This window comes from Cupressus sempervirens, chromosome 6 (assembly GCF_028749045.1).
Source record: "Cupressus sempervirens isolate cs-2001-9-10 chromosome 6, ASM2874904v1, whole genome shotgun sequence".
NCBI lineage: Eukaryota > Viridiplantae > Streptophyta > Pinopsida > Cupressales > Cupressaceae > Cupressus > Cupressus sempervirens.
Window position 1 is genome coordinate 318599086 of NC_143123.1, and position 16252 is coordinate 318615337.

Sequence of the window (16252 nt, forward strand, 5' to 3'; positions counted from 1 at the left end):
GGCTTTGTAGCACACAACAAAGAGACCCATGTGTGCATATTGAAGAGAGCCTTGTATGGACTCAAGCAAGCTCACAGAGCATGGTATAAATGCATTGATACATACTTGCAAGGAATGAGCTTTTTGAAGAGTGAGGCAGGTGCTTACCTATACTATTTGGTGGTTGGGGTGAGGTTCTCATTCTTGTTCTATATGTGGACAACTTGTTTCTTATAGATTCACTAGGGCTCATAGAGGGTTGCATGAGGGATCTTGTAGAAGAGTTTGAGATGAAGGATTTGGGACTTGTGCACTACTTTCTAGGCATGGAGGTGTGGTAGACAGATTGAGAGATTTTCCTTGGTCAAGGGAAATATTGCATTGAAACCTTGAAGAGATATAGGATGGAGGATTGCAAAGCCATGCCTACACCCATGATCACGAATTGGAGGAATGTAGACACATTTAGGGAAAACGATATATATCCCACCTTATATAGCTAGTTGATTGGTTCCCTTATGTATTTAGTCAACACCAAGCCAAATATAACATTTGCAATAAACTTTCTTAGTCAGTTCATGGTTGAACCAAGGAAAATGCATTGGACACTAGCTAAGCATGTGTTGTGTTACTTGCATGGTACAGTTGAGTATGTGATCAAATATGTTCAAGGTAAAGGTATCAAGTTGATAGGCTATACTGACACATATTGGGCATGAAGTACAATGGGCAAAAAGAGCACTTCAAGGTATTGTTTCAATTTGAGATCAAGAGTTGTATCTTGATTTAGCAAGAAGTAGAAGTTTATGGCTCTGAGTTCAGCAGAAGCACATGGTGACATGTGAAGCTATATTGCTTCGGAAGTTGTTAGTGGCCTTATTACATTAGAGAGTTGAGACTACTGCGATACACTATGACAATCAGAGTTGCATCAAGTTGTGTGAGGATCCAGTGTTTCATGATAGGCCTAAACATAAAAACATCATATAATACTTCATCAGAGATTGTGTAGAATGGGGGATTGTTCAGCCACAATACATACCTACAGAGGAGCATATAGAAGACATGCTAACTAAGGCATTAGGGTAGGCAAAATTCATCTTCTTTAGAGATAATTTGGGTGTCATGTAGAACAACTTCCTTACTAAGAGGGAGTGTGTGTGTGTTAGCTTGGACATTTGTTCGTCCATTTGCAATAATTATAAAAATAAAAAATTCCTAAGAACTTTGGTTAGTGTGAAAACAAATACTTGTTTAATTATTTTGCCTCTTTAGGGACAGCTTGCAAGCAATTATGCTAGTGGTTATTAAGTTGTTTTAAATCTCAACCATTGATTGAGAATTAATCTCAGTCACTGGTTTTCCAACAAGGATAGTATAAAAGGGAGTCAAGGGGCATTTAGAGAACACAAGTTTGAGAAGCATTTGCAATGATAACAAATAGTCTTACCATGTTAGCAAGGGACTAGTAATAGCATTGGAGATAGCAGTGGGGGAATATAAGTGGGAGAAATTGCGAAATTGTTGAAGTTATGCCACTAAGAGGCAAGAAATTTTGTAACTCCTAATTTATTGAAATTTAATATAATTCCTCATTTGTAGAACTAGGTTTTTGTTAGGGGTTTTTCCAGAGACAATTTGTTTGAAAATAATGTGTCATTGTGTTACTTATTTCTTTCCTTATTTTTTTATTGGTGAAGTTGCAATAGTGTTATTTTTTGATATTAGTTGTGAATTAATTTTCATCGGTTAAATAATCATTTAAGATAGGAGATTAATTAGTGACAACAATAGTAATTTTCACAAAAATGATGTGTGCGCAAATAAGAGTTGCATGTAGAAAATTAATGTTATGCACTGAAAGCTTGTATGGATTGTGCTCTATCGATTTTCTGTTGTAATAGGGATATTTGCATGGGAATTCATACACTATAATAATTGGGCAATATATCAATATGAAGGGCTAAAAATTTAGGATCACATTAATTTCGCTAGATCATCATATGGCTCTCTAAGAAGACCAGTCTTAGTGTTGTAGTTTCATTGATGACAACCTTAATCTTTGTAGAAACATGGAAAGTCCAAACCCCTCTGGAAAAAAAAAAACAATCAATCCCATACTTCCAAAAACAAAAATAGAGAAGGATTAAGAAAAAAGAAATGAGAATGGTTACTTTGGGGCTTGACAATTTCCAATTAGAAAGGTCCAATATGAACATATGAAACAATTTTGTTTGGAGATGAAAGAACACCCAATTACTGGTGGTTTGATAAAGGGGTTGCAAGTGTTGCATTATCATAGTGGTATTTAGAGAAACTATGTTTGTCCTCATCTAAATGCCCAAATCCTCCAGAATATTCTTTGACAAGGAGAAATGTCGAAATCCTAAATCCTAAATTTTCCATGTAGATGACAATCAATCCTTTGGAATGCTAGCTCAAAATGCCCTAAAAAGTTTTATAAATCTTCTGCTTAGTAGGTTTTTCTTCTTTTTTTTTTATCTGTATAGAACATTTGCTAGCAGCCAAATTCTCTGAAGAATTTTCACAAGGAGTAGCTACAATAGAGACTGCTCGATGAAGATGAGCTTGTCTTGAAGACGACAGCAATGAAGAATGGAAAAAAGACTCAAGGAACTCAAGGCCATGGAAAAGTGGATAGTGCTGCCAAAACCAGACTTCTTAAATCCATGACAGATTGTGAATATTCCAAAGTTAGACAGGGCCTGAAGAAATCATAGAGTTAATTTGTAGCTATTTGTTTAAGTCTTACTCGCTTGTACTGGTGACTTCAACTAATAAGCATTTTCTGATTTCGAATAACAGTCATGGTTGCTAGTCACGAACTCTGCCACATTTTAAGAACATGCAAAATTATAATATGTATGAGATTTCATGATATTAATTTTTTCACATTTCACATAGGAACTCCCAGATCTGCAAACTAATCATCATCCAAATGATATAACAAAATAACATGTATGAAACAACCAAATGAATTGTTCATATTTCTGAAGCTCTTTTGTACTAAATTATGTGTGTATATTACTTTTATGTTTTTAGGAAAAAAACATATTGGGCATGTTCACAGCGAAACAAATCATGAAGGATTGTTTATGCTTTTACTCTTTTTCATGATCATTAATGAATTTGTAATCAAAGTGAGTCTGATCTAATTTTGTTCTTACATTCCCAAATTTTACTAGGTGACTTGGAAGATAATAAAGATATCTTGGAAATATTTAAGATCGCAAATTATTAAATAAAATATGAGAAAGATTTTCTAATGCATCCCCCAAAAAATGATTACCCTATGTTAAAAATATGAGCATTGAGTTTATATAGGTAGACACATTGTGGGTGAACTAAAAGGCTGCTCCATTGCTCACTATAAGTATGCTAAATTCACTCTGTTATTTAACTAAAAGTATGGTTTGAGCTGTCAATAGCATACTAATTTGCTAAGTTAGTAAAGGAGCAAGTTATGTGCAGAAATTTTGGACAGATATTAAACGCACAACAAAGCTACAGCCAAATTAAATTCACTCCTGCCAAGAAAATAAATACTTACATCATTTTGAAAACAAACAAATAAAATTACTGTGAACCAGAGAAGATTTTGGGAAAAAGGTAATATTAAACAACATAAAAGGCATATTCAAATTAAAATATCTGAATGGATAAATGTTCTGCTTTTTCACCATGCTATGTTGCTACTTTGGAATTTTATGCCAAATTTTTATGTATTTTATATGGTCAATCAATATGAGGACACAAGCATAAAAAACACAAAAGTGTTGCAAAAAGGGATGGTAAGTGTATACGAAGGATTACATGAGGAAGAAACCGCAAAAGATGAGTTAAATGTACAACCTAATGAAGAACGAAAACTTCTGCCAAATTTTGTTCTTTTACTTCCACAAATGCCTAGAAATGTAAAAGAATCTCGATTTCCAGTTGACGCCTACACTTAACAAAAGTTGTCGGCTCAAATGGCAAAAAAATATCAGTGAGCTATTTTCCCAAATACATACAAGTTAAGGAGAAATAATCCCATTGAAGACCTCAATCTTTTTAGGTAGAAATCCTGTCACAGTACCCTAAAATTATAGAGGAAGAAGAAGAACATTATTTCATACAGGCCCCTTAAAAGTTTAATCTTCTCATATGTAGAGCTCAGAAGAGGTAGGAAACTCCAGAAACAAAAGAAACTTCCAGAATTACACACATAAATGACAATTAATTACATGTACATAATTCTGGAGACTCCTAATTTTTGCTAATGAAACTCTTAGATAAATGATTTATCTCCTTGCCTAAATTAGTGGGAGCCTGTCATATTATAGAAAAATGTTATTATTTTAATTTTTTTAATTAGTGAGAATTTTAGAACTTTAAGACGAACAAACGAGCGCCATAAATTCTTAAATTTGATTGGTCAGTTCAAATAAAAATTTATATTTAATCTGCAGTTAATGAATGCAATAGGTTCCTGCATGGCAGGATCTAATAACTAACACTTCCCTCCCTACAAGTTATGTCCAGTTTTCTCGTAAAACCTTTGCCAAAGTATCATTTGAAAATTCCCAAAATAACATCACAGAGTGAGCTGCTATGACTTTCCGGCAGCCACAACCAAATAAGATTATAATAGAGAAGTAGCTTTTACTTATTATTAAGTTTGAAAGCGGGTCTATTCACTGTTATTTCAGGTATTTACCAAACCATTCCAACATCTTTGTGTGAGCCAATTCTGCATTCTTGACAGCAACTTCATCATTATTGTTGTATCTTATGGCCCACCCATGAGAAACTGCAGGGTAAATCTTAACAAAACTATCTACCTGGAGCAAAAATAAAATATATAGTATCAATATGATAGATAAATAGAACTATTGCACAACAAAAAGAATGATGCAATGAGATTTAAGCAGGCCCAAAATAGAAAAACAAGAAGAAGAAAAGTCTACGGAACTATAAATTTATGACTAAGTGATGCCAGCAATACATACACAACATCAAGTGATACATGAGAAGTTCAAACAACATCCCTGAAGATGCAACGAGGCGAGTCATTCCATACAAGTTGGAATGAAGACAATAGATTATTTGAAAGAAAAGATTATGCAGAGGAGAAATTCAAATATGAGCACTGAGAAATACAGGCTCAGTCTACATGTAATTTATAAGATGAATACGTATTAGATTCTACAGAGACTGCAGCTTACAGTTGGTTGGAGCGTCTATCAGTGCAGGTGAGATAAGTGGGATCAACGTGGGCTAATGAAAATGGTTTTGAGCAGTTCAAGGTGGACCTACAGTTGCTGGCTGGTGATGACATGGCCGGCTTTGCTGGCAGATTCAGTCATGATTTATTAATTCTAACATCCCCCCATAAATCAATTATACTAATGAATCTGAGTATTCCCCATAATCTAGAAAAGATGGGTCTCAAGACCTGTTAGGTACCCATTTAAAATCACTTATTGAAACTTGTCTTTCATAGAAATAGGCTTTATTGTACTATTTGCCCTCATCACAATACTTTGGGATTTTGCGGCTTACCCCCAACCAATGCAACTCTAAAGTAGATTCTATCTGACCATAAACTCTACACGCAAATGGTTTTGGCTGACCATAAGCCCACATTCAAATGGCTTTCAGATGGCCACAAATCTCACAAACAAGTAATTCAGATGACCACGATCCTCGCATGGAAATGGTTTTGGGTTACCATGAACCTAGTGCACAGAGTTTTAAATTACCACAAACCTCCATGATCGGGAAACCAATGCATGCTGTCAAAATTTTCATCCCTTGTGGACTTTACTCGCAAACTTTTATGCTTCTGTAATGTCTCCAATTTAGGAACTGGAAGATATACAATTTGATAAGTTTTAATTATAGATTGAAGCTTATTGTTATTAGCAATGTCCATTGTCAACAAATCATTGATATTCCAAAACAATCAGTGTCCATATGAGAGATTCCCTACTCATTGTTACGTGGAAGAAGATTAATCAATACATTAATTCCTACTTGGTGATCAAACTAAGGAACATGTTTATCATAAACACCAATCATTGTGAAGATAGAGGCTGATATGAATTATTGAATCAATGAAAACATCAGTTTTAAGGAGTTATAATGACTGCAAAGGCATATTCAGTTATGAATATTCATGAAGAGCATTGCCCATCAAGTATGAAGCATTGACGGTAAGCATCCATTCATATGCTTTGTTAAGCAGATTGATAGAAGGTGACAAAGCAGAGATATGAGAAGGAATAGTATATCAGAGATATAATATGGTGAGTATTAATTCCAAACATCACAGATACTATGCCAATATGAGTGGTGAAGAATTTGACTTCATTACAAGAAGTATTAGCCAAAACAAAGACTGTCAACAATGATATGAGAATAGTTATGCAACAGAAGTATTCTGCAATAATTCATGGATAACATGAACACAATCTGATGCCCCTCAAAGCTATGGATGCATAATCATAACGACAGCCAGGTCATATTGTGAAGTGAAGAGGTCAGCAATATATGATTCACAATAAGCTACGCCAATACTGAGACTCTAGAGTACCACCAATAACTGATAAGAAAGATTATGAGTAGCAGTGTGGTAAGTAATTTTTGCAGGTCAGCAATCACATATGCAAATATATCATCAAACATAAGCAAATGATGGTGCTCCAAACAATGAGCAGTTGATATGATAGGCCAGAAAGTGGAACATAAATGACTGAGAGACAAAATACTCCATTAAAGAGAGACACAGAATATAGTTGTGGGACATTGCAATACAGTGATGATTCTCAAAACAATATTATTATTACCATAAGAGAATATCAGATATGGAGCTGGTGGGACACTAAGGAGGTTCACAATAATAGTTTTTCCCTCAAAATATGCTACACGTACATATTGAAAATATTATGATTACAATACCCTGGAGCCATCAGGTCTAATGTCAATGACATGAAACTCAAATAAAGGAGATTATCCCAGTGTCAATGTAAGGGTCTTCATTATTATGACCAGTTCGTTTTTGTTTGTTTGTTTGTTTTGGCAATTATGAAATAGATATTTGAACCCAACCAATATATTGAACAAGTAACATGTATAAATGAAACCATACACTTAATTGCAACCACTAAACTGTAGAAAGCATTGTGAACAAACTATTTACAGTTAAGTCTGGTACACATTGTCATTATTATCAATGGATACAATAGAATGACATAGAATGCTTAAAATACTACGAAATGGCATACCAATTTTGCTGTCCAAAACAGTTAACACCTGATACTCGCTGTCCAATACAGTTCAGACCTGATATGGCACTCCACAAGCATGTTCAGCATACTTTGATTACTGCAGACTTATCCACAACTCTCACCACCATTCTCAGACCTGTATAGAACTATGCTGCTGTTACTTTGTACGGAACCCTAAAATGTATTCTCAGAAGTTCCAAGCAACTACAGATGTTCCTAGACATGTACAGCACTGCTGCAGCTGAGTCTGGGCCTCTACAGCCCTTCTTCAACCTGGTGTGGCTTACACAGATCTCCCAGCAAATTCAGATTGGCACGACCAGCAAAGTAAGAGTGATTAACGGCAACTTGCACTCAACTTCACCTTCAAACCCTCAAAATCGATCCACTAAAAATGGCAAACACTTTTCAAATGAAGTAGCAATAATCTGATTTCACCTTGATGCCCAATCAAATCTCCTAGTTGTGTCTTCCATCAGCGAAGAGATTGTCATTTATGAGGGATTTCATCCTCACAAACCTTGAAGAAGCAATGTTTCATCAATTTCATATAATTTCCAGTTTGCTCAAAAGAGCTCTTCAATCTCTTTCATAATGTTCTCAAGATAATTCATTCATTCACCTTGAGAATGTGGGATAAACAAAAATCAATTTTTGCCTTTTCCTATTTTTTGGGGATTTTCCTTTTCCCCTAATTTTCGTGATTGTTTTTCCCCTATTTCTCATGATTACTTTTCCCTCTATTTTATCATGATTCCTATGTTCCCACAATCCTATTTTTTCACAGTACTTTTTCCTTTTATGTTAAGTCCCCAAACATTTTGTATCACTGATGAGTTATTAAATAAACAAAGTGACTTAAAAATATTTTTCCACTTAGCTATAGTCTCACATTTAGAAAGTCATATATTTACATTTAACTTTATAAATTAACTTTATTGATGGATACATTAATGATAATAGAATTCGTGTTTAGATATTAGACATTACCATCGATATCCTAACATCACTAAAAGTTTTGACCATGCCCAAATGACTTACTATAAATAGTAACTAGCCCAAAAGTACCTCTAACTCCTCATAATGATCTGGAACTAAAACTACCTAGGCTAATGGCCACAGGGTCCCTTAAATGTCCTAGTTCGCCTACAGGACTATCGGAAAATAGGCCAACAACTATATCATGCAACTTATGCTAGAAAGAGGACATTATAGTTTGCCCTTCCCAAAATTGTTTGTCCTCCGGCAATGTCAAAGCAACTCCACAATCATAAAACTAATGAAGAATGTAGCCAAGAACGACCCCAATGTCCCAAGTGAGCCTAGGAGATCTATAATACCATCTTCTAAAAACATTGTCCTGCAAGGTATCTGAACAAGTGATATCTTGAAAACCTCTTGTAATCAAATATTACACCAACTCTATCAACTCCTCCAAAAACTACTCTCCAAAAGAACTAAAGTGGAAAACTAAAGGAGTAAACTCCAATAAGTCATCATTGGCTTTCTCATCCTCAACGACTAAATTGCAAACCCAAGTGATCTCAAGATTTTATATCAATCTCATAAAGGAACTTGTTGGGACCCAAAATTGTGTTTCTATTTTGAGTACCATTTCAAACTTTTGAGTTGATTTGAGCCCTATAAGTGCATTTAATGCATGTGTACCTAGCTGTCCTTTTGAGGCCCAAGAGGTGTTTAATGTTTATAATACCTTGCATTCAACATATGCTTGCATCCCATGATGATAAGTATCTTCTAGCCATTTTGCCCCCCATTCAACCCATTACTGATAACCGATCCAAGAGATCTTCAATGCGCTGTATTCTTTGATGTGGGTTAACACGCTTTCTGGTTGGGGTTAACATCTCATGTTAACTTGGTCTCTTCACGAGCCAAGTTGGCTCGGTTCCTTCATGTGCCAAGTTGGTTCAGTTTGTTCTTTGGCCAAGTGAACTTAGTTTCCTTCATGTGCCAAGTTGTAGGTTAACACACACATCTGCAGGGGTTAACATTTCGTGTTAACCATTTTCGCTATTTCAGAGAGTGACTTTTCTTGCTTCCGTGAAATTGCGAAATCACATGCTACCTCCTCCACCATGCGTTTGGGAAAGTACCGACCAACAGATTCATGCCACGTGGCAGATCCTTCTTGTGTTGAGTTGTTTTTAATCGGATGGTGCTTGTATTTTCGCATCATTGGAGCATCTTTGGATATTTTAAAAGTGCATCTCAGCCATCTGTTTGACATAAAGAGATATTCTTCTATTGAGGAGTTTTCTTGCAGCATCGGAGCCTTCTATTTCAGAATAAAGATCTACATCGATGGCTCATCTTATTGGGGGCAAATCAGATTTATTCCACGCGGGTCAACTCTACATTTTTGCGGCGGGTTAACATTGTGTGTTATCCCATCCCACATTTTTCAACAGGGATCTTTTTTATCCTATATAGAGAATTGACAAGTGGCACCTAGGGATTGATGAGAAACAAGGTAAAGTGATAAAATCAAATATTGAAATATCTCTAGCCTACATGCATTCTGAAGATTTGAAATTTTTTAAATAAATTTGGGATATAATGTAAAGTTTGGACTTTATTAAAAGGTTAAATACTTTCAACATTTAAATGGTTTGTTCATGGCCCAGAGCCAAATTTTTCAAATGCACACAGAGGGGTAATTTTTTTCAAAAATGCATAGTGCAGTATACCATTGGAATCAGGAGGAGACGAGCTTTCCAGATCTGCAGTCAGAAAATGCACAGGCTTTCAATGGTAAGAGCTACACGCAAATTTGTAAAATGGGGACATTCTCAGCAGAATGAGAAATTTTCATGATTAAGTTTTAGATTCACTTGGAAAGCAAACAGAGAAGTTTGTCAACTCCAAATTTGGGGGAAATGTTCTTAAGAGTGTTGTTTTGCCTTTAAAACCATTTTGCATGAGTTTTACTGGCAATTTTGTGTCTTCTTGCAAATCAATTGTGTTCTCCATCATTTTGAAGATATTTTGATCATATTGAAGAAAAAGAATGAGGAGATCTGATTTTCAGTTATAGACAGAAGGTAGAGAGAAGTTCTGCATCAACAAATGGAAGCTTTTCAAGTGGACAAATGGCAGCATCAAATCTGATCCGGGATTGCTTCCAGTCTTTATATTCTCTTCCCTTCTTTTTCTTTGAGGGTTCCATTCTTGAGTTTTCTCAGATTTGTGAGACCAAGGTTTCAGTTTTTTGGATATTTTGAATAACTGTGATACCACAAGGATGGCTCCAATTTGTGTTAAAAAATGTTTCAACTATTGTGATACCACATGTTGATTCCAGTCTTTACTACTGTGATATCACAAGGATGATTCTAGTTTTATTACTAAGATACCAGCATTTCTCTCTGTTATGAGCAGCAGTTGTAATTTCTTATAAACAAATAGATTATATAGTCGTTTGTTGTGTATATTCTAAGTTTTAGCATATACCATGACGTATTGGTTTCAAGGAGATTAATACAAAGCTTCATTTTCTTAATTTCATTCTAATTCTCATCTCCTTCCTCTATTGTCTATAATTTTGTGTTTAAGAACAAAGAGTTTAAGCTCATTTACAATCCTTCGAGGTTGTATGTTTGGATAGGTTTGCTATTGGAACAAAGAGCCAAGTAAATGCTTGTTTACCTTGATGAGGTTGCAGGTTTCACCGGGAGGATATTACAGTAAGTATGAGAGTTTTTATGAAGATAGATGTCTATTTACAAGGTGAATGGATAGATCAAATACCTGAATATATGAGTATATCTCAAGTATCCATGTGTATGTTTTGACTTAGCTTATGCCCAATGGATAAGGGACTGATCAGCTACGAGATTGCATGTGTTTTCTGTTGCATACTTGGGTTGTGCTAATATTCAACATCATTAATCAAAATCTTTTCCCTTTCATGTTGAAGAGCTGAAAAGTGTTACCCTCACTCAACTTGTGGATTTCATAGAGTTGCAATTTGCCACTGCATATCTTTGTCATTGAATAAGTATAGGAGAAATAAGGGTTTTATCTGCTTTATTTAGATTCAGTCTATGCTCTAAATGCTAGTACCATATGAAGAATCTAATAGGTCCACCCAGTTGGGTTTTGCAGAGCCTGAAGTAGAAGAAGGGTCTAGCGTTATAGTTGGCCCAATGTCCGAAAGGGTATGTTGAAAATGGGAAGTAGCTGCCCCTAGAGATATCTTGTTCTCATCGGGGTAATTTGAAACCGTGATGTTTCAAAACACCAATAGAACTACTATACTAACATTGTGCCTCCCTGATTACAACTAGTAAACCAATATGCTCAAAATGCACTCTCCACGAATAAAACCTAGAGAAGTAATCATCGTCAACAAACATATTGAAAAACTTGAGACGTTTGAAAGAAATGCCATATAATATATTGTTGCCAAGGCATCTCAATGAAAACCACAGCAACACACTACCAGTAACGATCCTGGGCAATAAAGAAAAGAATTTGTTTCTCCATAATGAATGAAATTCAAGATATCCCTTAATGACATTCCAAAAATGAAGCAAATCAATCATTTTCATAACTCTGCAATCTACCAACAAAGTAATCCCTCTCTAAAATTAAAATCATAACATCAACAATTGACCTCCAAGTATCAAAGGAAGAATTCCAATCACAACAACATACCCGTACTATTGCAATCAATAAGTCACCATGCCAAAAAATACATATCATCTCCATGCAGTGTCTATATGACTACTACTTACCAAAGAGGAAGCAACAAATAAATAAGTCGTGTTGGGAAGAGCACTCATAAGCAACTGCCATATAGCCTACTAATGCTTAACAACCATGTGCTTATGAAATAATGTCTAGGGCAGCAATAATCAATCTAAAAACCTACTGAAAATATAGGAACTATGAACATGATAATAACTAAAAAGACATCACCTATCATCAAATCATTTTTACCAACCAGCCACAACCATAAAGTACTCAACTATTTGTTTGGTGAAGTCATCCAACTCATATACAACCAAAGAGTTGAAGTCATCCATAGGCTGATAAAAAAGTGGATAGTAGTATTGGCAAGAAAGTTGAGTATGTACCAAAGAGAGAATTTTGAGAGATGGTTAAGTGGTTGGCACTTGGATTGATTGCTTTTGTGTTGCATTCATGACTTTGTTTGTCATTGATGTCAACATATATGTCTTCTGGTATATGACAGACTGAGTTGTAGTACATTGCAAAGGCAAATTTGATCAGCAAAGTTTAGGTATAGTGAGTTAAGCTATATTGGCTTAGATTCATGTTTGTGGATATGTTTAGATGCTTCATTTGTGTTCACTCAAGTTAGTATGAAGATTGGGATGAGTTATAGTTGATTTATTGAAGACTGGTTGCAGGCCAGTGTGCAGGAAACAATTTATTGGTAATTTAGTTGTATATGTTAAACAAGATGGAATGAGGTTAAGCAAGCTTAGACCATGTTCGAAGACATGTTCGTGATGCTATGTTGGTGGTAGAAGATGTTGAAGATCATTGTGTAGCGGTCGCTGAAGTGTAATGTGTGATATGTTCACTGGCAATCAACTTTTGTATTGAGATTTATTTCAGAAGTTGTAAAATGTATTCTAGCACGTGTAACCTTATTGTAATATCATATTGAGGTCTTACATTACTCATTGTATATTGGGAAAGCCCTCAAGGCTGACTCAATTAGTTTTTAGGACAATGTATAAAGGAAATGTTGTTTCCTTGGTTGTAAGCATGTAATGGAGTAATTGTGATTTGTGGAAGTGTATCGACATTGAGGATGTGAATTTGATCAGATCAAAGCAGCACATGATGATGAGATTAGATTGAGAACTCCAAAGGAATTGTACTAGCAAAGAAGTTGTACTGGTCAATTCATTGCTAGGCATATTTTACCCTAGAGATCCATTTTGTGTAAGAGTTTTGAAGCAGTTTGAACAGTGGGCTCATTTGTCTTCCATATTGCTCCTAACAGGGCTAGAATCTTCTAACAAGGATTCAAAGTCTCCTAACAGGGACTCATATGTATTGATTGTATGTAACTAGCTCCTAACAGAGTCATGTCCTCTTACAAGGAACTTTTATTAATACATCATCTTGTGGGCATCATTCCCATTGGGGTTTTCCCTTTGATCAAGGGTTTCCCTAGTTAACAAATCATTGTGTCATTGTGTATGTCCTATCTATTGGCATTGTTCTTACTATTGATTATTGAAGTTGAATTTGATAATTTAAGTTTAAGATTTGGATTAAGCATACAACTAATTAACCTCACCTCGCCTCCCCTCTCATTTGTATGGGTGGACTTTACTTTCTAACAATTGGTATCAGAGCATTAGGTCGTTGATCAAGAAGTTTAACATCTTATGGAGATCCATGGCTTTCAGGAAAGAAAGTATGAAATTTGATGGAGAAGACTATGACAGTTGGAAAGTAAAAATGAAGACTCACTTGCTATGCATGGGAATCGACTACTAGATGATCAAAAGAAATAAGAAGACTATAGTGGTGGAAAAAGATCTAAATTCTTGCTCTGCAGAACAAAAGGAATTATTCATGTGCAATATGTATGCTAGAGAAGTATTAATTTCTGCATTTCCAGAAATAGAACTTGTTGAGGTAAAAGGTCTACATCTTGCTCGTGATATTTGGACAAGGTCAGAAGCACTATATGAAGGGGATGCACATGCAAAGACAAAGATGAATCACATGAAGGGGATGCACATGCAGAATTGGAAAGCTATGCTTGCGAATGCAGAAAGATGAATCAATTAGAACATTTAGACAAAGAATATCTGAGATTGTTGTAGGCATTAGAAGTTGTGGAGGATCTATGACGGAAATTGAGGTATGTTATAATATTTTGAGATCTTTAACCCCTGCTTATGAGAATAAAATGTTAGCTATTGAGGAGATTATACCAGTTATGTCAAACTTTAATAGAGAAACACTGATTGGGAAATTCCAAGCACATGAAACAAGATTGAAAGATAGCTTACCTATATTTGAGACTACTTCTAAAGCTAGTGTGCAAAAGGATAAAAGAGTACTAACCAAAAGTGCAAGCACTAGTGGAGATTTTGCAAATATGTTGTCAGATATAGATGCAAAAGATGAGAAGATTGTGGAAACTCTTTTACTTGTGAGGAGAGAACCAAGAGATAAGAAAACTTTTGCTTGTTGGACTTATAAAAAATTTGGTCACTTTTCATATCAATGTCCTAAGAGAGAAAAGAAGCTGAAACCTAAAAAGCCTTACAAATCTAAGATTACAAAAGATTGCTTTTTTGAAGACGAAGATAATGAATTTGCTTTCAAAGAGAAACTTTCTAGAGAGTGATGATGAAGATGAAATAGGATTTGCTGCTATAGAGGAAAAAAGTCCTGTAAAAGAGGAGAGAGCACTTGTATCACATATAGAAAAGAAAATGTTTGATTGGATAATAGATAGTGAATGCTCACATCACATGACATGTAATAGAGAGAAGTTTGTTGAATTTAAAAACTATGATGGTGGAGTAGTTAGAGTTGGAAATAACGATCCATGCCCTATAAAAGGAAAATGATCTATTACACTTGATGGTAAAACTAACACAAAAGATGTCTATTTTGCTAAAGGATTCAAACATAACCTTTTCAGTGTTGGACATCTTGTAGACAAGGGATATCTTTTACAATTCACTAAGAAGACATGTATTATCAAAGACAAGGATGGAAACCTAATGGGAACAAGTATAAGAACTAGAGGTAATGTATTTCAATTGAATGCTACAGAGAGGACATGTTTGGTTGCTAATATTGATAACAATTGGTGATGACACAACAGATTTTGTCATATAAACTTTAATAACATTATGAAGATCGGTAACAGTAATGCAATAAGAGACTTGACTAAGATTACAAAACCTTCTAATATGATTTGCAAAGAATGTGTGATGGCTAAGTTGTTACATCCCAATTTTTTCCTGATTTAAAATTACTCATACAGCTATTGATTTTTCATGTGAAGTCAGTTGACAGTTAAAATTAGTTGTAATCATGTGAAATGGTAAGACGATTAATCATTAGGATTTCATGTGAAGATGACATGTTAGGTAATTGTTATGATATTATTATATTGTTATATTGAAATCTTGGAAAGTTGGTTATTCATTCATGCGAAGTGAAATGGTAGTTAGTCGTTATGATGTTTTATGAACAATAACATGTTATAGTAATTATGATTATTTGAGGATCATGGAGAATTTCTTTTCTTACAAGAGCACGTCAAAGGGGGTAAGCATCGCCAGAGAGGAATTGGGCAAGGGACACCACTGCACCTATGAGCCGACAGGTATGAATTCTAACCACCAAGGCTAAGGGGTAAATGACTAGGTAAGAAAGAGTATATTAGGGACTACCATGAGCTACCCAATCAATCAATATGCATATTTTTTTGAAAACAAGGAAGATCACTAAACATTAAATTAAAAAGTATTGCCTTATGAATTGGATGATCTCAAAGCTCCATGTGTTTTTTCCATGCCTTGATACAATAATACCATAGTATCTACATATGCTTGCAGATATATATACACCTATATGTATGGATGCGTGGATTGGAATAAGGCATATGTATGCCTCCACTTGATATAATATGTATATGCTAGATACGTTGTTAAAATATCATGCACATATACACACACACACACACACACACACACACGTGTGTACATACATACACGAGTATTGGTAGGTATAGTATGATATTATCATATTAAGATATTAGCATGATTTAATTTTATTCTTTGGCAATAGTCTTATTATTTCATCTTGAGCGGCCATATTTCTATACTTCATTTCATCAGCCTTGTATTATTCCGGTGGCCACTTTAATATTATTGCCACATTGGGCCGATTGGCTTGTATCTTGTAACTCCTTGTCACTTGTTGGTTCCCAAAACCACAAATTG

The 16252-nt window shown here is 35.0% G+C and overlaps 1 protein-coding gene across 2 annotated transcripts in view; it reads right to left on the reverse strand.

Moving 5' to 3' along the window:
• Window positions 1-2125: 2125 nt before the first annotated feature.
• LOC149552466 (endo-1,3;1,4-beta-D-glucanase-like) overlaps window positions 2126-16252 on the reverse strand; it is a 207553-nt gene continuing 193426 nt past the window's right edge. The window contains exon 7 of one of the 2 annotated variants that reach the window (XM_089788041.1): window positions 2126-2827. In XM_089788041.1, coding sequence (XP_089644167.1) covers window positions 2819-2827 — 9 coding nt within the window. In that variant the 3' untranslated portion in view covers window positions 2126-2818. Of the gene's footprint in view, window positions 2828-4392; window positions 4824-16252 lie in introns of those variants that run through there. The other variant, XM_089788040.1, reaches the window with a different exon arrangement.